This window comes from Amphibalanus amphitrite, unplaced genomic scaffold (assembly GCF_019059575.1).
Source record: "Amphibalanus amphitrite isolate SeventyFive unplaced genomic scaffold, NRLGWU_Aamphi_draft 000627F_arrow, whole genome shotgun sequence".
In the NCBI taxonomy this organism is placed as follows: domain Eukaryota; kingdom Metazoa; phylum Arthropoda; class Thecostraca; order Balanomorpha; family Balanidae; genus Amphibalanus; species Amphibalanus amphitrite.
Window position 1 is genome coordinate 260,713 of NW_024882121.1, and position 23,899 is coordinate 284,611.

General features: G+C 50.6%; 1 protein-coding gene across 4 annotated transcripts in view; it reads right to left on the minus strand.

The window, feature by feature from the left end:
• LOC122363563 (arf-GAP with coiled-coil, ANK repeat and PH domain-containing protein 2-like) overlaps positions 1 to 20,699 on the minus strand; it is a 41,937-nt gene extending 21,238 nt beyond the window's left edge. Inside the window, exons 1-12 of one of the 4 annotated variants that reach the window (XM_043332992.1) lie at positions 20,677 to 20,699; positions 12,306 to 12,410; positions 11,990 to 12,106; positions 11,621 to 11,794; positions 7,727 to 7,835; positions 6,763 to 6,882; positions 5,703 to 5,798; positions 5,081 to 5,312; positions 4,508 to 4,671; positions 3,988 to 4,246; positions 3,307 to 3,487; positions 2,459 to 2,844 (exon numbers count right to left, since the gene is read on the minus strand). In XM_043332992.1, the coding sequence (XP_043188927.1) occupies positions 2,459 to 2,844; positions 3,307 to 3,487; positions 3,988 to 4,246; positions 4,508 to 4,671; positions 5,081 to 5,312; positions 5,703 to 5,798; positions 6,763 to 6,882; positions 7,727 to 7,835; positions 11,621 to 11,794; positions 11,990 to 12,106; positions 12,306 to 12,361 (1,894 nt within the window). In that variant the 5' untranslated portion in view covers positions 12,362 to 12,410; positions 20,677 to 20,699. Of the gene's footprint in view, positions 1 to 2,458; positions 2,845 to 3,306; positions 3,488 to 3,987; positions 4,247 to 4,507; positions 4,672 to 5,080; positions 5,313 to 5,702; positions 5,799 to 6,762; positions 6,883 to 7,726; positions 7,836 to 11,620; positions 11,795 to 11,989; positions 12,107 to 12,305; positions 12,411 to 20,158; positions 20,253 to 20,676 lie in introns of those variants that run through there. The other 3 variants (XM_043332994.1, XM_043332991.1, XM_043332993.1) reach the window with 3 other exon arrangements.
• Between the last annotated feature and the right edge of the window lie 3,200 nt (positions 20,700 to 23,899).

Consider the following 23,899-nt stretch of genomic DNA (forward strand, 5'->3'; position numbering starts at 1 on the left):
TGAGGACTGTGTATATTTTGGTCCTATTGACCCAGCATATTATAGAGGCTCAAATCACTGGCCACCAGCCGCCAAACTTCAACGGTTCCGTCTTGCCCACCCGTGTGTGAAATAAAACTTTATCTTTATGTAGCTGCAGTGCCAACGGGCCCAGGTAAGTAACGTATACCATACCATACTGCACCAAAATCATCCAAAAAAGTCCTTGCAAAAATGTTAGCTACTGCCGCACGTGCAGATCTATATTTCGGGAAGAGGAAGATTTTTCATTTTATGTACGTTTATTTTTTGTTTGATCTTACCCCTCATAATTAGAGCGAATGATATCATTGTTTGAATAACGGCATGACCCAGCTACGTGGTACCTATCAGTTAAAATGAGTTTATATAACTATCGGTCCCGATGCATAGCAGTTCATATACGCCTATACATCACACTATGCATGCGGGTGAGTAATATACACAAACTCTGACTAAAGGCTGCCCCACACTGGACCTCGCATGCGGGTTGCGAGTTTTTGGGTTTTCGGGTTTCTTCAAAATCAAATGATACAATATAAGCTGAGTGACCCACATTACCATCTATCAAGCGAGCCTGCATGTTTTTAGCTTGCGAGCCACCTTGCATCACATTCCAAAAGTTTTTTTTTTATAATCAACTTTTGATTGCCTCGCCGCTGCGAGGTGTGCGAGTTCTGCCAGGTTTGCGGGTTTTTCGTTGGAGTCGAATTTTGGTTCGTTGCTCTGTTATTGCGACTATACATATGTAATTTTCTGAAGGTGTACCGGCTTCATTGCATCCATGAAGTTACCATAAGGGAACGGTGTAATCACTCTACATATGGATTGGTATTATGCCCGCAAACTCAAAACCCGCAAACTCGCAACCCGCATGCGAGGTCCAGTGTGGGGCGGCCTTCACACCTTCAGAAAATTACATATAGTCGCAATACCAGCGCAACGAACCAAAATTCGAGTCCAACCAAAAACACGCAAACCTAGCAGAAATCGCAGACCTCGCAGCGAGGAAAATTGAATGTTGACTCAAAATCAACCTTTGAAATGCGATGCAAGGTGGCTCACAAGCTAAAAACATGCAGACTCGCTTGTTACATGGTGTTGTGAGTCACTCAGCTTAGATTGTATTATTTAATTTTGAAGAGACCCGAAAACCCAAAAACTCGCAACCCGCATGCGAGGTCCAGTGTGGGGCGGCCTTTAGCAACGCAAAGAACCAAAATTGACGAAGGCGACCATAAAAATTATAAGAAGTAAGGCTAACTAGAGAACCAAAGGAGATTAAATGATAACTAACGATATTAAAGAAAGAAAGTGGTATTTGATCAATGTAAAAAAAAAAACACGCAAAGCCTTTGGTAGGCAAAATAAAGTTATAAAAAAGAAATAGAGTCGAAGAGGATAATGTCAGTCAAATTGATATGGTTGAAGTGACAGTATGAAGACGTTCAGAGACAGCGTCTACAATTACACCTTAAATGTCAATGAGCCTCTACGTTAAATAAAACCCACAGTTAATGAATGATCTCACCACCGGATGCCCTCTATGGAACGTCTGTGTTTGATCAATAGCGTAAACTAAGCCCAGTTATACACACTCACGGAGCACGTTTTAGGCGGCGTGACAGCCACTTATCTGACAACACTGAGGCACCAGAGCTCACTTAGGATAGGTATGTGTCATCAGCTGTATGGGTTGTAAGATTGTAAATCAACCCAGACCCATCAATGATTGAGGTTGGAGCTGGGCTCCCAATGCCTGACGCATATTCGAATAATGTCAACAGAGGAAAATGGATCCTAGAATTACATGGCCATGTTTGCCCGAGGTGGAATATATTATGTGGATTCAAAATGAAAAAACTACACATGAAAACATATTTCATAGCCATTATCGAAAGATATAGCACATTCGGTTCACACCAGCCGATTTATCTGGGGGTAGTTGAGTGTAAAACACTCAAGACAATCTTAAAGAACTCGTAAAGATAGCGTACCGGATTGCAATGCAGATCACGGCGCCATTCCAAAATGACACAATTTTCAATGGTATGGACTATGGATGTTTCGTTACTAGAAAATGCTTGGTAACTTGCAAAGGTTTTGCTGGCACTACATCCAGAGATAAGTGTGCTCAAAATAAATAGGCACTTTTTGAAACACGCTTCTAAAACATGTCTTCAGTTGTTTATGACCAAACAAAGTTTATAGCATACTGTTTTCTATCATAACGTAACTTTCTACGATTTTCTCTAATTTGTGAGCTCCGATGACGATTTCGCGCGGTTAGGGTGCCTGTACTGCTGTGGTCATCGGCGCGAGCTTGGCTACGCTGTCTAGCGGTGTATCATCATCCTCCATCCCCCTCCTCCGGTACACCCCTTCAATCCTTCATCACTAAAACCCCCCAAGGCCGACGAGCCTCCACAGAGCCACTGACCGGGGTGGGAGTCATCCTCGCCCTCAGTCGAGCCGCTGCTGTCCTCCAGGGGGTCTCCGGCGGCCGGCGGCGGCGGCGGGGGCGGCGGCGGCTCGCCCGCCAGCTGCTCCCCGAACACCAGCAGTCGGTCGGCCGCCGACGGCGCCGCGCCGCCGCCGCCGTCGATGATGACGGCGCTGAAGCTGGCGGGCGGCGCGTCCCCGGCGGCCGGGGCCGGGGCGGCGGCGGCCGTGCGCCGGCGGTGCGGCCGCTCGGCGCTGCGCGGCCGTCGCCGCAGACGGCGCACGCTCCAGCGGCGGGCCACCGGCGGCGCTGCCGAGCCCGGCAGCCGGCGCACGAAGCGCACCTCAGCGTACTTGGCCCGGATCCACGCCTCGCGCACACTCCTGAGGACATGGACGGACGGAGAGCCGGTCAGAGAGAAGGCAGCTGCGGAGACTGAATAGACTGAAACGTCAATATCAGCTTTGTGACTAGCGATGATCATAGCAGCATAGGCGAGGTTAGACCACGGCAAGTACAACTTTCAAGTTTGGAAAAAAAACAGGCCGATGGCCAAACGGCTAGAATGCCAGCAGATGGCGTTCAATAACCTTGTGGCGCCGTTCAGTCATCAGACTTTCACTGCCGTCTACCATCATCATGCCTACGCCCATCTGCCCTTATGAGCTGTTCGATGTTCCGAAGTATCTCCCAATCTCCCATCCATCACCAGTTATCACTCTATTCCATGTCTGACACCTCACCCGTCAAGTCCCTCATCTCATCGTCCCACCAATTATACTCATACGTTCCACCGGCCACCTCCCCTTTCGTCATCTGTCCCGTCTACCACCCGTCCTCCTCACCTCTCGGAGTCGGGCGCCGGCCGCTGGAAGCCCTCCTGCACACACTCCTCGTACACTCTGTTCACCACCGTGTTGCCCAGCTCGGCAAACACTCGCAGAATCTCCGGCTCGAAGTCGTCCAGCGTCAGAGAGCGGATCTTGCTCACGTGCACGCCAAGACTGCGGTGGATGCCCGAGCACTCTGTCGATAAGGCGACACGGTTCAGGGAGAGTCAGCTTACGGTGGGACAATGATAACCACTGAAATCGGCATTAACTTCAGATGACTTTCAAGCAATAAGAAATTGAAAAACGTCGTCAAAGCGGTGTCACCAAGGACCATTTCATCGTTGTATCGTAGTATCATCACAACGTAGCATCGCAACATCATCACCATCATCAACATCGCAACATCGTAGTATCAAAGTTAAGCAAACTGCAGGCAGATGGCAGCATCTGTCCGGTACGGCGTGGCCACTTGCCGGTTGCCAATTGACTTGCTATAGCCACAACCGCAAGCCAAATTGTATGCTGCTCTTCATCCTCAAGGCCTCTGGGTTCCACCCCTAAAAGTTAATAAGCTCCAAATATTATCATAGACGGGCCACAAGAATGACGAATTTGGCTTCACTCCCCAACTGACCTCCCTCCCATCCGCACGCCAAGACTCTCTGGCCAATCGTGATTCCCCATTTCTCTCACCGATACAAAGCGTGATCCCCAGGTTGATGCTGGACCAGGTGGGGTCGGGCGCGCCACAGTCGCAGCATCGCTCGTTGCCGGGGATCCGGCGCACCTGCTCCAGCACATTGGAGCGTTTCTGGGTGCGCAGGGCGGGCGGCGGGCGCTCTTCACCCGCGCCGCCGTCGCCGCCGCCGCTACCGCCGCCTGCGTGAGACTGGCGATTGTCGGAGGCAGCAGCACGACTGGAGGGCCGGTCGAACGCCGCACCGATCCCCGCCTGCCAAGGGCAGGGGAAGAGGTCAACGAAGATGGTAGGTGCGGTCGCTACTAGTGCAATCGAAGGCAGAGACTCAGAGAAGGGGAGAGAGAGGAAGATCGTCTTGATCTTGTACATAAAAAATGGACACGAGCAAGACTCGGTCACGATTTATCCTATCCATCACCCTATCTAGCCCGATGATTTTCCACCTGCAGTGCCTACACCCAGAGTCGATAACTGGGTTCACTGTCAGCCCTAAACCTCCCTAGTTCTACCCACCTGCAGCGCCTCCACCCAGAGTCGGTAGCTGGGCTCGCTGTCAGCCTGCATGACGTGGCTCTTCTGCGGCGAGACCACCTCGAAGCAGTGCCGCCGGTCGATGTCCGGCGCCGGCTTCACCGTGCAAAGTCGCAAGTCCTCCTCCATCATCGTGAGATCCTCACCTGGGGGCCAATGGTCAGGTCAGGTCCTCACTCGGGTCATCGGTCAGGCCAGGCCTCCACTTGGGACACCGGTCAGGTGACCCCAAGCGAAGTAAGGGCAGGTCAAGTCAGCGCTTCGCCTCAGGGTCACAGGCTAGTAATTGTCAAACCATATGATCTAACACCATGAAGGACACGACGTCAATGATTCTTTCAATTAATCAAGCTAAAACAGTTCTTAGATTTTTACTTTTCACCCTCCCCTACATAAATAATTCCACACCTACGATGGCGCAGCCCGGAACCCAACCAGAATGCGAAAAAAAACTGCAATAAAGACACATCTCCCACAGCATCTCTGTCGGAAATGTAACACACCACCCCTTCCCATCTTCACGAACCGCTGTAACCAGCCCCTCCCCTCGCTCACCGCTTCGTTTGCGGTATTTGAGCTGATGATTCTCCAGAGTAAACCAGCGCCGGTTCCACGTTTTGAAGGCGTTGGTGGTTCGTTTGAAGAGGTACCCTTCCATGAAGACGCCTCCGTCTGGGGCCGGTACCGGTCGGTGCTGAGAGGCCAGCGCGTCCTCGTGGGTGACGGCGGAGTGCCGCGTCTCCAGCTGCTGCTCCAGGCTTTTGGTGCGAGCGCGCAGCTCTTCAATCTGACGGTGCCGGGGGGGGGGGAGGGGGTCAGAGAGAAGAACATACATACAGTGCTCCGCCCAGAATGTCACCACAACGGAGTTCACCAGAGGAGCACCATGTTTGTCATATCCACTGACGGGTGATCTATAACGACAATCGTGGGAATCAACTGCATTCGAGCGAAGGACCAACTGAGCCAGCCGCACTGGTTATACACAAACTAGGTGTCGTTAGTGTGCGACCCATGAGCCGGAATGAACATTGAAAATATTGTGCGACATAGCCATTTTATCAAACACAGCATTAGCGACTGCCGGCGGGGGTGATAACGGCTCATCCTCCCACCACCGATTCCCACCGGTAACACTACACCATACTACACATATCCGTGTGACGGCTAGTCTCACCTGGGCGCCAATAGCTTTCAACTGGGGATCTAGATCCTTGCAGAGGTCGTCACCCTGGTGGAAGAAGGTGACCTGCGACTGCAAATAACTCCGCACCTAGAAATAAACACCGGAACAGCGGCAGTCAGCGGTCGGGCTCACTAGCTAGGAAATGACTGGATTTCGCGCCTGGGAATAGCCAAGGAAATATATGACGTCAGTGACTTGGAATGCCAGCTGAACACTGGCTCTAGCCTACGATGATTAACCCGGCAGGCGGTGGGCCTCCCGGCCACTTTCCGCGCGGGGGGGGGGGCATTTTTGGTCAAATTTTTAGTCACAATGTGCAAAAGCTATTCACGGGAGGGTACTGAAAGTTTAATGACGATCGGCGCAGCGGTTCTGGAGATATATCGAAAAAACTAAAGGGGGGGACAACAAATGTCCCCCCCCCACTGCCTGGAAGGTTTAAGGGCATAAGGCATAAAAAGATGATGCTGGCATAGGCGTAGTTTAGGCATAGATGAGCTGCGAGCTGGACGTGGCTGTATCACAATTCGTAGGTCAGTAGCACTTGACAGCAGGTGAAATTGACAGTGTCCCAGTGATTCCAGAACCCCTTTCACCTCTGAGATAACCGAACAGACAATTCCGTGCAGGCGAGCAGCGCTAGAGGAAAACTGTCAGTGAGCCGATTCAATGTGAACTAATGCTCTATCATTTGGAACGAGAACAGGAAAATAGCGAGACAGAGAACACAAGGGTGCAGCTCTCACCGGCTGTGCTGCAGCCGCAACGGCAAAACACATTCAAAAGTACAAACTTTAACTCCAAGATAATCTAATTTCATTCCAACGTAAAACAAAACATACCATGAGGCACGCCACCAAGCTGCGAAACTTATGGATTTACCTACATTTCCAAAAACGTATAACAATTACTAATGCGATATTGGCCCACCCGAGCACAATGCGCTCGGCCATATTCCCTCCCCTCCTCATCCAACAGCACGCCCGGACCGGATCCAACCTCCGAAGTAACTCTTAAAAATTATATCCCCTCCACCTCCACCTCAACTTACCGTGTCGAGCACATCGTGTTGTTTTCGTGACTGCATCAGTGACAGAGCCCGCAGGTAGTCCAGGGCTGTGTGCCGGGAACAGGTGCGGGTGGCCCGCACCAGGTTAGACGTCTCCTCCAGCTGCCGGGCGGGGTCACAGGTCAGAGGTCGCCGCTCATAGGGCGACACCCACACACAGGTGGGCGGGTCACGAACGTAGAAACGAAGAACAAAGGCAGCGCGCACGCAAACACGGGCACGGATATCGCGGTGGTGGATAGCAGCCGTACGACGCGGAAAAGGAAAGGCAACAGCCGCAGCGATCAGTCAGCACACGTAGAGAAGGTGACGCAGCCACTGCTGACTGGAACGCCGTCGATACTGCCAGTGCCTCCACCCGCGCCCAATTTGGCGCCAATTCTCCACCCTACCCGGCGTCCCGATAATAGTGGCAGCGCGCCGATAACGCTACCGTGACTGTTTGAACGGCCAGTGACGGGACGCGGGTGAAATGAACCGACCACAGCGGAACCACGGGCGAGCGCAAACACTTCCGGACGGAGTGTGTGCACGGGCATAGAGCTGGTTCGTTTGCACAGCTTTTGACTGATACAGCGTTCAACACTGCTGACAGGTATGAGTTTACTCAGCCCCATGAGGCCTTTGACCTATGGATCAATACTTGAATATTTGAATATATCGGCGCGTGCGAGATAGGTGACCTATCAAAACGGGTGTCCATTGGAGTGATGAAACTTTATAGACTTAATTCATAGCACAGTTGTCACGTTTTGACTATGGACGCACGTTGTCATGCGATCTTTTAGCAAACTCCATTACCATACCTTGAAAAATAACCGGCCTATTCGGCTCCTGAGTCCTGATCCACATGCTACCTCCCTGCCTCATGTACAGAAAAAATCGACAGATGACAGTTGACATCCAGCCCTATCAGGCCGGCAGTCAGACTGACGGTCAGACTTACCTCCACAGGCCGTGACTTGGAAGCAGTCGCGTACCGGTTCAGCGCCGTGTCCAGCTCTCCGGAGATTCGCTCGAAACACTGGCGGTTCTCCTTCACATCACGGATCTCGCTGTAGGCAGACGACACCCGACGTCAGTGACGAACACTGCGTCAGTGACATAACACTGCGTCACAATGAGGGTAACGTCACAATACACCAGACGTCAGTTATGCCACACATCACTCACTGATTACACAAAGTCGACGTCACCCACGGTATACGACGTCACTTGTAACGTCACACAAATCACTTGAACGTCCAGTCACACTGTAATGTTCTGTAGAGCACGCTCAGCTAATATGACAGCCACAGTAACCATCCCGCCATGGAGTACGACGCTACAGCGTATCACTCTAACTAGTAACTTCAATATCGCCTCAACACAAAAACACGCAAACGCACACGAAACAAATCCACTTTACTACCGCCCTAAACCACGTCACACAAACCACGAGCCCCGTGCTGATACTGAGCGGTCCAACCAGCCGGTCGCTGCTCTCCCTCTCCCTCCCTCTCTCTTCGCCACCACACCGCGCGCCGGTCCGTCCCACACGACAGCCACCGGACCAAAGCCGGCCGCGCGGGCGGCGGTGGGCGGGACCGTAACGGTGTTTGCACGAGCGTCACGCGCGCACCGATCGTGACGGGACGTGAGGTATCTCGTGACGGAGCGAGGGGGGGGGGTGACAGACGGTGGACGGTTTAACTCCGCTAGAGAGGTCCTTGATGGAAGTAGCCGAGTCCATTCTCTGGTGAAGGGGGAGAGGGGGAGGGATAAGAAGAGCTAAAAAGCGGTAGGAATATGGGTCAGGAGGGTACCCTTTTCATAAGAGTGATGGGGATGATCCCTGTGGCCCTCCTTTGTTGATGATGATGATGATGATTGGGTTTGATGGCGTGCCCAACCTCTGAGGGTTATATGACGCCAGTAACTTATCTTTTTGCGTGAAGTGCGGGGCAAGAACTGAACAGCGAGTTAACAACAGTCTTAAAGCGCAGGTAAGCGTGCTAAACAATGGTGAGCAATGTGCAGTTTTCTCTTAAAGCACGAGTAAAATGATGTAAAAAACGGGACAACAGTCCCTCAAGAAGCGTTGCTCGGGCTAACGTCCAATATACTAGGTCTGGGTTTAGAAGCTATCGTGCTCGAAGATAAAAGCCAACCCTCGCAGGACAGCGAGGCAAGAGTTCCGGTAAAGAGAGAGTTTTACGAAACTTGGTGAGAGTAGACTACTCGGAGTCCGGAGGTTCTGACGAGCGCAAAGAGGGCTTCCCTGTCTAGGAGGTGCGAGTCGTTACCTAGCAGGTTTTGGATGGTCAGCTGATGCGTAGCCCCGAAGTGCGCTTCCCTTTCACGATTAAGCTGAGGACAGTCCAGTAGAACATGCCTCACCGATAGGGGGACAGTGCATCTAGGACACGTAGGTCTGTCTCCTCCACAGACGAGAAAGCCGTGGGTGCCGTACGTGTGCCCAGTCCTCAGCCTGCACAGGACTACCTCGTCCCGCCTGTTTTTGCGCATTGAGGAGGCCCACGGTGCTAGTGTGGGCTTGAGGGATAGAAGCTTGTTGCCCAAGCAGCCATCCCACCTGCTTTGCCACTTGCTGTGCAAGAAGGCTTTGATCGTAGGGAAAAAGTCCCTAGCTGGGAGTGGGAATCGGTGGAGATGAGGCCTCTCCGAGGCCCTCCTCCAAGTCGGCAGTCTCGTTACCTTGGATGCCTACGTGGCTCGGGATCCAGCACAGCCGCACACGTTTTCCCTCTCGGGCAAGACCGGTAAGCTTCTGTAAAATGTCCTGTACAATGGGGCCAGTAGGGTTAAAGGAGCGGAGAGCCATCAGGGAACTCAGTGAGTCAGACATTATCAGATAGGAGTTCTCGCTGTCTACTTCGATGTAGCATAGGAGCTTCTGGATGGCAACGAGCTCCGAAGTGAAGACTGATGTCTGTCGAGGAAGTGTAAACGATCGGACCGACCCATCGCAAACAAAAGCACACCCTACACCTACGTCCGTCTTGGAGCCATCCGTGTAGCACGCCACGCAGGCCCTCCTTTGTTGGATGAAAGGCGTGTTCTCAATAATTGGACGAAAATAAATCACCGTGAAATTGTAATTTCACCGATGGGAGAAATCCATTGGGAAAGACCAATTATCCGTCCGACAATACAGCAGCACCGTTACATCACCGGGGCTCATGACATTATGGCCTATTATGTCACGACATTACAGAATGAGAAGCTGTGGAGGCATATAAAACTGAGAAAAAATAATAAAACGTAACAAAATGAAGACCACGATGACTTGACAGGTTGGCTAAGAACCTTCCTGAATCAGCTCCACACGTGAAAACATATCGCCGGAGCCGAATAGCTCCATCGCCAAGGCACTCCACTCACACAAGACTCCCTCAGGGGCGCCGCATTTCACCACGACTCCCTCTGCCGTGGACATTCCGTTTCCATAATTTCCACCGCCATCAGCTCTCAGTTTCCCTAGGCCCCCTCACACGTAGATATACCGTTTCCCTTGGGAACACAGGCACGCATAGCGCGGTGTTATCCACGCTCCCCGCACGTCTACAAAGGTGTCACCCAAAACTGGCGTCAGGAGCGCTGAATAGCAGCACCTTCAATTATCCACTACCAATCGACATAAAGACCGAGAAAAAGTTTGTGTCCCAATGTATTTCTCTACATATTAATAACAAATAAGCTTAACAGTTCAAATCTTAATGAAGTGACATTTTTCAATGGGCGATGTTCCGAGGCCAAAAATATTTCGTGGGACGTGGTATGAAGGGCTAGTCGCGCATGTCCTGACATCTACTGCGCGAACAGTAAATTAAGTACAGGTAAGGCAAAATTTTAAAGTCGGGTGTAAACCAACCCTAATAACCCGCTGGCCGGCATGCCCGCCCACTGACCGCATCAGCTGACTTGTTAGAAAAAAGCGAGTGCACAAAGCTAGGGGATCATGGAATGCTGGAGCAAAATATGTAAAAAAATAAAAATTGCTAAACCTAAAAAGTTGTTCGTTTACGAATGGCGCAAGCTACAAGTTATTTTTTATAAACAACGGACGGACAGTGTAACCGTTGCCACCCAACTGTTCTGTTACCGTATGCATGATTAAGGTCAGCTGAGGAGAAAACACCGATGTCTTGCTAAATGGCACTCAATTTTACGTTCATGCTCTGAATGAACCGCTGCTGAGTCAAAGCTGAAACATTCTGTTATCGACTGAAGCGCATTTGCGCACCGTCTTCAGCATAATACATAACTAGCCAGTGGATCATCACAAAGGATGGATAAAATATTGACATTTCAACCGCACCAAAATTTCGTCGCTACCTGCAAAAGCTGATAGCATAGGTACCTGGATTTATGGACCTAATTTATGGACTGCCTGGCCCGGCGACGAGCATTTATCGTGCGCCGGCCCGATATTTCCGGAAAGACAGCGGATGCGTGCGTAATGCGTATGGGTAATGGGATATCGGCAGTCGGCACTCCAGTGAAGACGAACAGCTGGGCTGCCACATAGCGGTAGTTCCCCGCATGAGTCGATCCGACCGCAGACCGGAACGGGAAGCGTCGGCGGGTGTGGGTCAACGAGACTACGCCAGAAAATTCAGCGAAATAACTAGACGAAGCAAGAACTCACAGCGCCAAAGAGAAATATGCATGCAGTTTCAGAAAAAAACCTAGCTAGATTCTGAATGAACAGACTAGGCGGAGCTATAGCACCACCCCAGTAGAGGGAAGTGGGATGAACAGCAGTTCAAAAAGTTACAGAGGATATTAGGCCCATTGACGAAAGCGGCCCGTAACTATAAAGCAATATATCACTCACGTTTTCAGGATGGATGAGAACTTCATGCCGATGGTGCGCGCTGCCTGATCGACCGCGTGGCCCTGGAACTTGTTGAACTCTGTGAGCGCGTGCAGGAGTCGGTTGAAGGAGGCGGCCACGGTCGGCTGGCCGCTGAAGTGTTCGGCCACCTCCCACAGTGACACCACCAGCTGCCTGGAAACACGGTGATTAGAGAGAGGTGAAAGTTACAAGACATATTAATGTTAGTAATTGTGAAGCATCAAGCAGCAAGTGGAAAATATGCATGTCTTTCATGGCAGAACTTGACTGTTGATATGCATGTTGGCATGTATCCAAGTATGTTTACAATTGTCACAACTAAATTGTTCCCAAGATGTGGGTACTCACTTTTGACTGGCTGCAAAGAGTCGACCATTTTCCACCATGACTCCACAGCTCTTGATAGCCTTCTCAAGGCGAGACTCCAGATTTTCAATATTCTTCTCATTTTCATGCAGAACTTGTCTGAAAGAACAACATTTTGAAGAAAATGAGGTCACGCATGTGCATATTCTATCATATGTATGTCAAATATTTCCATATAGCAAACACAAACAAGCTCATGGGTGGGAGCACAGGGATCTGAGACTTCACCAAGTCATGTTCAGAGTAGGCAGCAGCATATGATGACAACTTGATACACTGCAAGCTGCAACAATCTCACCTGAATTTCGGAGAATCCCTGAGGCATTCATTTATGTCCACAAGCAACTCTGCCATTTCAGCAAAAAGTGTGCTACAAAACAACTACAAAGTATCACTGGCAGACCTGCAAAAAACAGGACATAATTCAAATCAGTCATAATGGTCAGGCAGCCAGGCCTAGGTGAGCAAAGGAGCCAAGCCAACACAGAGAAGTCTAGACTGGTGACTTCATAAGAGTTGAGAAGCATCAGAAACAGACCCAGGGCAAGGGCAATCTTCTCCCTCAGCAAGCTGATGACTTTGTGACTGCTAGGTGCCTAGGTCTATACCTCCTCCCTTTTAGGTAAACACTAAATATGTGACCTATGCCACTGCTATGGCATGGATTAGGTATTCCTGGATCGGACACTCCGCCGATTTTCCGACCACCCGGCGGCGGCGGCGGATTTCCCGACGGCGAGGGCGCTGGCGTCATTTTAGCATTGCGGGCTATGGGCGGAGCGTGTCTTTTTGTATACTTTTGTCGTTTATTACTTACCTATAACCGATTTTGATGAAAATTTTTGTGAACCAGGTAGAACAGGATTTGAGGAATGTCATGGAAATATTCTTTTCCCAGTTTTGATTTCAGAAGTTGCTTAAATTCTGCTGACAAGTGAGGGTTCGTGATTACAGCCGAAGAGCCAATGTTGGAATAAAGTTAAGTTTTATGCGATAACATGAAAATAAGTTGATATTTGTATTAAATCATCAATAGGAACTTGTTTGACTGCCGAGGAACGATGATATTTGATGATAAATTGCATCGGCAAGTCAAGAATACCGGCTCAGTTTATGGGCAGGGGTGTAACTTTTGCTTTTGAGATGGGGGTGCACTTGGTGATGGGGGCGACCTTCAATGAGGATAGGGGTGCTTCCAAGCAGGGCTGCGGAATCGATGGATTTACGGCGACTCCGACTCCGACTCCGACTCCGGCTTTCAAAAACCAACTCCGACTCCGACTCCGACTCCGGGCAGAAATGTCGACTCCGATCGACTCCAACTCCCGACACCGACTCCGCAGACCTAGCAGGGCTGCGGAGTCGACAGATTTTCGGTGACTCCGACTCCGACTCCGGCTGGGGTTTCCAATATCGACTCCGACTCCGACTCCGACTCCGGTCTCAACTGTCGACTCCGACCGACTCCGACTCCGACTCCGTAGCCGTGCTTCCAAGGAGCATAGATGGTGCATATCTCTCAACTGGCCCGCACACAGGATTTTTGAACGGGGGGGGGGGGGCACGACCTGCAAATAGGGGCCCTCCACCGAAGGGCCCCAGACCCCAGCCGATAAAGTTCCCCAACGCGATTATATTTCGGTTGACTTGAAACTTAGCTTCTGTCTATACATGATAAAACAATTACTTCAAAACCCGTTCAATTTTCAAAGCATTTAACGTTCCATTTTTGTTTACGCAGCATGTTTCATTCAAATACGATTCAGTGAGTAGTTATTACCATCTTAACCTTCGCCCCAGTGGGGGGGGGGGGGCATATGTTACCACCCTGTCGCGTTTTTTGCGTGTGAATAAAAAACCGCGGCGCGTAGCGCCGCGCCGCTTGGGGTAGCTTTTGGTACATCAATTTTGGACAATGTGTGAAATTTTTGACCCCAGGTCATGTCAGGTCACCAGGTCAAGTTAACTGACCAAGCCTAAATAAAGTTTGCAATCATGTCCAGCCTGCAGTGTTTGTCAGAAAGGTTTGAAACTTGGTGGATTGCATGCTGTTATGGGCGCCTGCAATTTGTATATCTCGGATTTTTTATATCCGTGACCTAAGGTCAGGTCAGTGGCGTGACCTTTCCATTACAAGTCAATGGAGAAAAATGAAAATGCCTCTAGATCCGTGTGTACGCATCGGAACAGTCCAAATATTTCAGAATCACAATGATTTAGTCCACTCGTGATGACCAAGGTGTCATTTTTGCTGATAACCTCTAGACAGGTCATCCGAGGTCACTTGAGGCTACAAACAGTTTTTTTGCCAATAACTCGCGATTGGAAAGAGATAGAACGCTGGGGATGGTCTCATTGTGTTTGTCTTGTTGAGACGCATCGACTGATATGCAACATGACCTTTTCCGGTAAGGTCATGACCTTGACCTGAGGTCAAATTTTTAAGTTGACCTTTCAAGGTCAAATTATAGTTCATTCGACGCGTCTCGGCGAGGGGAACACGATTCTGGCAATAGAAATGTCGTGGCTTTTTGTAGTCGAAAGTTATTGTAGAAAAACACTTTCCGTAAAAACAGCTATTTTTGGAGTTTTTGCCCTCTAGAGGCTAAACCGTTGACCTGAGGTCAATATTGATAATGACCTTTTCAAAAGAAGAGTTCAAAAGCTATCGATTACTCTTCAATGCGTTTTTGTAGCTAGCATAGTTCCTGAGATAGCGGCATGTTTTCCGAAAAATATAATGACAATTGGCAAATTTTGACCTTTGATGACCTCTGGTGACCCCAATATTGCTCTAAGGTGAAAAATGACCGAAATACTTTCAAACGTACGCATTGAGAGCTATCGACTGCTTTTTACCGCGTCTTTCTAGCCCTCTTAGTTTTTGAGTTAGAGGTGGGTGGTAACATATGCCCCCCCCCCCCCCCCCACTAGGGCGAAGTTGGCTGAGACCGCCACTGGGGCGCGGGTTAACAATCACGTAAAATATTCGATTGATAAGCGTGGATGCAAGGCCCTCAGAACTCAGCGCGGGTAGCGCCTTAAACTGCCGGCCGGCCGACCGACCCCGGCTAGCTAGAAGCGGTGGCTAGTCACGGGTTGGCCCGGATGTGTATGAGCGGGGCAGCACCCCCTTTGTCAATTCGCGTATTTATTTAGGCACATCGGCATGAAAAGTCATTACAATGATTCGTAGCGAGATCACAAACCAGAGATTTAACCCGCGCCCTGCTGGGGGGGGGGGTGTTTGAACACCCCCCCCTTGTGGTTTTTCGCGAATATCTCAAAAACGGCGGCGCGGAGCGCCGCCGTTTTTGGTACACCTTATCATACTTCAATTCTACACATGTTGTGAAAATTTCAGACCAAGGTCATTCAAGGTCAGGTCACCAGGTCACTTGAAGTGACCTCACCTCATAAAAAGTTTCAATGTCTGTCATAGCTACACCGAGTGACCGATCGCTTTGAAACTTTCAGCGATTGCTAAGAGCAATAGCATGTACAAAATGTATATCTCAGAATTTTGATATCGATGACCTAAGGTCAGGTCAATTTTGCGACCTCCCCATTATAAGTCAATGGGAGAAAATTGAAATGCGCCTCTTTTGGACGAAAGACATTATAAACACTCCCAAACACCGAATTACAAGTGGTTTAGACACACAGAACATGAAAATGGTGTCCGTGACCCTTGTTTATGCCCTGAGGTCATCTTAGGTCACGAATGGTATCTAACAGTTTTTCGCAAATAGCTTTTGATAGAGGCATGCTAGAGCGATGAAAACACCTTAGATGTGTTCAGCTCGACGATACGGATCGACTGATATGCAACATGATGCAACCACCCTTGTGGCGCAGTTGGCAAGTGCGTCCACGTTTGGTGTGGGAGGTCCTTGGATCAAAGCTGACCTCTGGCAGCGTTTTCCTCGGCCGGCTCCTACCCAGGAGATGGCAGTAACTGGGGAGTGTTCGCTCGGTCGTGGGGATTACCGCTGTGCCAGCCAGCGCCCCCGGCCGCAGGTACACGGGCCTGATCCGCCTTAAAACAGATCCTTCGGTCCGGTGACATGTCCCGAGGGCACGGCCTCGCTTCATGTCCCGGAGCAGCCCTCTGACCTGCCGGGCCCGAGAAATCGGGATAGCCCCAGCGTGCGCACCAGTGCGGTGCCACCTGGGGTGCGTGACAGGAAGCGTGCGGTCAAGGCTGTCCCGCGTAGCGGGTGCCGAAAACGCTTCGTACCACTGCCGTGTATATAGTGTACTAACCCAGTATGAATGTGTGCTACTAACGACAAAAGCCCGGGTCGGGCAACAAAAATATTTAAAAAAAAAGATATGCAACATGACCCTTTCCGGTCAGGTCATGACCTTGACCTGAGGTCAAATTTTCAAGTTGACCTTTCAAGGTCAAGTTATAGTTCATTCGATGCGTCTTGACGAGAGGAACGCGATGCCGGTAAAAGTAAGCTCGTACAAGGCTTGGGTCAAAAGTTATTGCAGAAAAACTGTTTCCGAAAAAATCGGCTATTTTTGCAGTTTTTGCCCCCTGCAGGCAAAACCGTTGACGTTAGATCAAATCTGAGAGAATTACTCAGAAAGGGCGTTAATAGGGCTATCGAATGCGTTTTTCCGCGGCGCTGTAGCTCTATTGGTTCCCGAGTTATGCGTTGGCTTCTTGGAAATTTTCGACATTCGACCTGGAAATCGGCGAAATTTTGCCTTCAATGACCTCTGGTGACCTGACCTTCGACCTGACCAAAAAATTGACCGAAGTGATTTCGTCCTTATTTTTGACGCTCTTTCGAACGCCGCCTTCCGCGTATCGCTACGTGGCCCAGGAGCCGAGTTACAAGGGGGGGTGTTCAAACACCCCCCCCCCCCAGCAGGGCGTGGAAATCCAGGACCCCCAGCCGGGCGCGGGTTAACTTTTTTCTCACTTTTATACCACATACTACAAAGACACAATTTTCAGGCGGCATGCCCACTTTCCTAATAGTACCAGTCGTAACAGATATTCAGGAAGCCCGTACCTATACGGCGGCCCCGATCACCCACCTCTCGCTGTTCGGTGGCGTGCGAGGGACCCACGGCGACCGCGCACCTCACCGACAAAGCAGCACTGTCACAACGAAGAAGCCCTCAAAGGGCCCGAAGATCCAAAGGCCCTTTGAGGCCTTCTGAGGGCCGTTTGACGTCAGCTGAGGGCACTTTGGACCTAGCCGATGGCCCTTTGAGGCCTTCTTAGCGCCATTTGACGCCAGCTGAGGGCCATTTGATGTCAGCTGAAGACCCTTTGAGGCCTTCGGAGGCGTTTGACGCCGGTGCAGGGCCCATTGGCGCCTTTTAAGGCCTTCTGAGGGCCCTTTGAAGCAAGTTGAAGGCCCTTTGGGGCCTTTTGAAAGTGGTTGAAATTTGACATCTATCACCTTCCCCTTGACTGCGCTGGACATTGTATGACCTCATTTGGGCCTGCTGGGGTCCGAGATGGGCCCTCCTAGTCTTTTTAATCGACATTTCAGCTCATTTTAGACAGTCTTCGGCGGTTTTAAGATTAGGGGCCATTTGAGAACCATTTGAGATGGCCCCGTTTCGAATGGGGGGGGGGGGCATGGGCCCGTGTGCCCTCCCCCTTGTGTGCGCCTTTGTCTCTCAATTTCGGTAACATGCTTTGTTGGTAACCGCAGGTTGTTTAAAATAGACAAACACTATTCGTTAGATATATTTCGAAATTCAGACTTAAGAGTGATCACCATTTTGTGTTCCTCCGATTTAGTTTGAGTCTGATGTTGCAAATGGGATTGCAGTTCATTTATATTAACCCAAGGCCCTCTAACCGGCGCACCGATAATCGGATGTCGAGGCTTCTACTTATAGGTAAAATAACTTTTGAAATAAAATGAATATTTTTTTCATGTATACAATTTTAATTGTATGAACACTAAACACCCCAATGTTAGAGTCCAATGGTACAAAGTTGGGTATTACGAAATGACATTAAATTCGTTTGCACGAATATCAATCAATCAATTGAAATTATAACGAAATTGCATTTTACTTTTTATTCCAACCTGTTATAGAATCGGGGTGCCCTTTTTATTCTCGGCGACTGGCGACACCCACTTTTGCTGCAATCACCTTTTTTATTGGGCGCCTTTCTACTGCTGGGGTCGCCTCTCTCTCTCTCTTGCTGAGGTCACCCCTCTTCTGCTCGGTGGGACTTACTTCTGATGGGCGCTCCTCCTCTGCTGGGGTCTCACTTTTCTGCTGGAGTCTGACATTGCCCTTCCCGGGTATGCCCTATTTTTGCTAGAGGCGTCCCTTTTCTGCTGGGCGAGCCCAACTTCTGCTTAAGTCGCTCGACCTTTTCTACTAAGGGCGCCCTTCTTGTGCTCGGCGAGCCCAACTGCCGCTTGAGGTGTCCCATTTTTATTGGATGCGCCCCCTTCTGCGGGCGGCGCCCCCCTTTTGCGGGGCTGTCCCTCTTCTGCTGGAGGCGCCCATCTTCTGGTGGAACCGCCCCTCTTCTGGGGGTGCGAACTCTTCTGCTAGAGCGCGCCTCTTCTGCTCGGTCAGCTCAACTTCTGCTGAAGGTGCTCGGCTATGCCTGTTGGGGACATTGCGCTTTTGCTGGGGAGACCCTGTTCTGCTGGGGATGCCCCACTTCCGTCGGGGCCGCTGGGGACGCCCCACCTTTGCTAGGGGCGCCCCCGGCCCCACTGCTGCTAGACAAACCCAACTTTTGCTCCAGGTGCCCCTTTTGTATTGGGGCGCCTCTCTTCTTTAGGCATCCCTCTCCTGGTAGGGCACCTCTTTCTGCTGGGGCGGCCCTATGCTGGGGGTACTCCTCTTCTGCTGGGGGCGCCCCACTAATGCTGGACGAGCCCAACTTTTGCTTGAGGTGCCCCATTTATATTGGAGTGTCTCTCTTCTGCTGGAAGCATCCCTCTTCTGGTGGGGCGCCCCCTTTATGCTGGGGTGCCCTTCTTCTGGTGAGGTGCCCCTTTCTGCTGGGGTCGCCCGTGTTCTACTGAGGGCGCTCTTCTACTGGGCGAACCCAAGTTCTGCTTGAGGTGCCTCATTCCTACTGGGGGCGCCTCTCCTCCGTTGGGGCGCCAGTCTTATGCTTGACGATCCCAACCTACGTTGGAGGTGCCCCACTTCTGCCTCGGGCGCTCCACTTTTGCTGAGAAAGTCCCATTCTTGCCGGGGTGCCCCTTTCACCCATTTTTGGGGAACGATGCGACTGGACGCTTCCCATGCCCGCAAGAGCACGACGCCGGTCACGAGACGGAATGTAGCCAGGAAATCACCCTCGCCATCTGCTCAAGAGCTTATCGGTGTCGGGTGGCGTCTGGGGCGCCGCTTAGCCTATGGGGGTGCACTTTGACGTGATGGGGGTGCACTTTCAGGGAATGGGGGTGCACCTGCACCCCCATACATATAGAAAGTTACACCGCTGTTTATGGGCATCAGGTAATGATTCCGTATGTGATAGTGACTAAATGGAGCCATAATAATTATAAGAAAGGACTAAAAATTATGTTTAAAGTGTCTGAAATTGTGTTTTATGAGCTAAAGTTCGCTAATTTCGCCCTCCATTACCGCGCTTTTAGCACGCAAGCCGGTGCGGCGGTCGCCGGCACACTCGCCGCCGATGTTTCGGAGCTCCGCCACCAGGGCGGCCGCTTGGTCGCCGGCGCTAGTGCTGGGGAATAGGGAGTGTCCTATCCAGGAATACTTCATCCATGGCTATGGGTCAGTTCATCAGACACCTCAAACTGAGATCCCTTCAAAACTCATCTGAGCTCTTCTGCACATTTAGATAATATACCCTGCATATTTTAGATATGGCTCTCAACCTCCTCCTACACCAACACTCCTATACCAGGAAGTTTGTATTGAAATTTGTTGAACACAGAAAACAAATGAAACAAAAACTTTAGAATGTGGCATCTGAGTGGCTCATGTTCAACCCTTTGGAACCAACCACTGATTCAGGTCAGCTCAGGTCATTTGCCCTATCACTTCATAAGTGAACCTGCTGTTACAGTAGGTACAGTAGTACTGTACTGCTAGTCCAAAATTTTGGGAAACTTTTGACTAAAGCACATATGCATTTGCTCCACAAATTAAATGTCACATTTCTGGCACCTTTGGCAAAGCCAGCTCAATTTAAAGCACATTTTGTGACATTAATTTTGGGACACCCTGTAAATCAAGTGTCTGAGCCAGGGCCCTGTATCAGTTATCACGACACTGCACTGCAGACTGCTGCGCGTAGCAGTATATTGGGTTTCCATGGAAACACCAACAAACTTGGATGCTCGCAACACTGGAGCATCAAGCTGAATTTATCTCAAACGCCGCACCAATAAAGCAGCACTGACTGAGCGCAGGGTAGCACATGCAGCGAAGCTGTGAAACAGGACCCAGATGTTAACACTACTAAGGGCAAAATAGAAAGAGGCAGAAAAACAAACAATAAAACATGAAATGCAAAAGAACAAGGTTTGGGTTCCAATTCAGATTTCATGAGAAACTTGAACTTGGTGCCTAAGTAATCTTCGAATAACCACGGTGTATTCACGGTAAAGATCATTCCAATTCAAAATCTATATCGATGCATGCCGATGTTAAAATAAAAGTAATTAAAAAAATAAAATCCGCACCGCGCATCAACACAGACACACACTTGCGATGCAAATACTTTTGGAGATGAAGTTCGGCAAAGCGCATCTATTTTTTTAGCAGACGTAATAGTGGATAAAACGCGAAGATTAGAGACATCTATCGGCAAATTCCCTATAACAGGAAAACAAGGCACCACTTTAGGGAAATAAAGCAAAACATCCCAAGAAACGGTTCACTGCAATCGGTCATCAAGACGTTCCAGGAAATACCTTATCCTCTGGTACGTCTCAGCCATCATCAGGAGGTTACTCCAAAACCTCTGTTTCGGTCTGAATGGTCAGTGGTCAACATCGGCACCGACGGCAGGAGCTTTCGCCTTTCGCTGGGGTCACGGGGTGGCCAAATGGCGCGGATGTCCTATCAATAAAATGTACGATGGTCGATGGGATGTCCTGTTCATTGGGTTGGAACGCGTTTATGCGTAGTGACGCATCATAGTCGCCTCCCAGCTCCCACTGCGCCGGATGCCCCCCCCCCCCCCCCCCCATAGGCGGCGGAACGATTTGAGACAAGGGGGGGCACCATGGCTCAAGGAGCCAAACCTAGGGTACCCCCAAATCCTGTTTTCTCATCGGATTTAGGCCACTTATTTTCCGTCACAGCCCTGACACGATGATTTTTTTTATTTATTTTTTTACTAAACGAAAATGGCAGTTCAGTATGCAGGGGTGTACCTAATTTTATATCTCTTTGTGGGGGCATATGCACCCACTATCCTGAATTATGCCCCCACAATGATGAAAAAGCACCCACAAGTCTTTTACAAGGCTGCAAGCGTCCTTTCGAGAGCACGGTGCCCTTCGCATGCTCTAACGGCGTCCTCCTGACCGTCTCGCGTTCATGGATAGCGTTTTTAATCACTCGGCGCCCTTCTGGGAGAATGGCGCACTTTTGACAGCACCGCGCCATTCTCATGGTCTAACGGCGCCCTCCTGACCGTCTCGCGTCCTTAGGTCTCTGTTCACCGTGCATCCCTCGACTATTCGGCGCCCTTCTGGCCTCTCAGCGCCCCTGAACCACATATAGCGTTTTCAATCACTCGGCACCCTTTTACGAGAATGGCGCCCTTTTCATGATCTCAAGGCGCCCTCGTAACCATCTGGCGCCCCCACGTCCCCACCAACGTAGCACTACTGACTGTGCGGCGCCCTTCTGGCCTCTTAGCGCCCCTGGACCACATAGCGTTTTCAATCACTCGGCGCCCTCCTAAGAGAATGGCGCCCTTTTCATCGTCTCACGGCGCCCTCGTAAGTCGTAACCGTCTGGCGCCTCCACATTTGGTGCCCCTCCTACTGGATGGCGCCTCTCTACATATTTTTTACGTCCTTCCGGTCAGTTTCCACTTTTAAGCGTGTATTTGCTTAGTCAGACACGTCACTTGAAGCGCCATTCGGCTAGCAATGTTATCAAATTCGGTGTTAATTTAGGCTCCCACATAAAGAATATCTATCGCGCCCCAAAACGGCCTGGCGCCGGGCGCCCCTACAGCTGGGCACCCACAATCATTTTAGGAAAATTACACCCCTGCCCGTATGTGTGGTTAACTTTAAGCTGATCCTCAAGTAGGTACCTATGTGTTTGTCTCTTCCTTATTGTCGTTTGATAAATTCCATTTATCCTACATGTATAATTCCCAAGAAGCCATCGCAGTACTAATCAGTGGCGAATCCCAGGGTGGAGGTCACATGTGTCATGACTTAGGGCCTGGGGTCACCACATGCCTGCCCAGCGGCGGATCCAGAAAATCTCCAAGGGAGGGGCCATTAGAAACCAGGAGGCCCCCCATAATCCCACCTGTTGGAGGCCCCATCTTCCCACTTGTTGGGTCCCCCCCCCCCAAAAAAACTGCGTCTATTGAGCTTATCTAGCTGTTCAGGCAACATCTCAACATCTGTGCAGGCTTGGAGGCCCTCTGTGCAGGTTAGGAGGCCCTGTAAAAGTGATCATCTCTGTGAGTATAAGAGACCTCCAAGTTATGAAAAGCTTTACCAATCTTCTAACAAAGAAGTCTTCTCAGCTAGTCTTCTAAGAAATAACTAAGTGGGTAGGTTAAAAAAAAACTCATCGGATTTCGGCCACTTTATTTTCAGGAGGCCCCCTTTTCAGCTTTTTAACTTTTTAACTTTTTATTTTATTTTTGAAAAAAAATCGGCCAAGGGGGGGGGGGCATGGCCCCCATGGCCCCCCCCCCTTGTATCCGCGCCTGTGCCTGCCAGGAGCACCACAGGCCTGACAGCCGACAGGGGCACCACAGGCCCGCCAGGGGTGCCAAAGGCCTAGCAGGGGCACCACGGGCTTGTCAGTGGCACCACAGGCCTGTCAGGAGCACCATCGGCCTAGCAAAAGCACTACAGGTCTTCCAGGGGCACCACAGACCTGCCAGGGGCACCAGAGGCCTGTCAGGGACACTATCGGCTTCGCAGGGGAACCACCGGCTTCGCAAGGGCACCATGGGCCTGTCAAGGGCACCACAAGCCTGTCGTTGGCAATTTAGGATTGTCAGAGGCACCACAAACCTGTCAAGGGCACCTACGTTCTAACAGGGGCACCACAAACCTGCCAAGGCCCAGGGACACCACAGGCCTAGCAAGGACACCACAGGCCTGTCAGGGGCACCACGGGCCTGTCAGGGCCCATGGGCACCTAAGTCATGTCAGGGCCCACCGTAGGCTTGTCAGGGGGCAGGGTAGGTAGGTACCACAGTCTTTCCAGGGGCACCAGCGGCTTAGCAGGGGCACCAGTCATCACATGACTAACCAAAAATAAAGAAAAAAAACTGAAAATAGGGCACCACCAAAATTAAGTGGCCGAAATCCGTTGAGGTTTTAATTCTGGGCATAGGTAGGGGCACCACTTCGATTCATGAACCTCCCCTTAGAGTTTTCCCGAATCCGCCCCTGGTACTAATACATCAAATTTAAGGGGGGGCACCTTGCTATTGGTGCCCCCCTTGCAGAATTCAAGGGGGGGCACGGTGCCCCGGTGCCCCCCCCCCCCGTTCCGCCGCCTATGCCGGGCCCCCCCCCCCCACACACACACCCTCCTTATCCCCACCATCCCACGGTCGTCGAAAGGGCCCGAACAAATGAGACATTTCATTAGTTCAGCCGCTGTGAGTCACAGTTCTGAGTCATAAGGAATGACTCACTTCTAGTCTAGTCATCGCATTTGGGCGTGGTCGCTGCTGGCTTTATGGAAAAA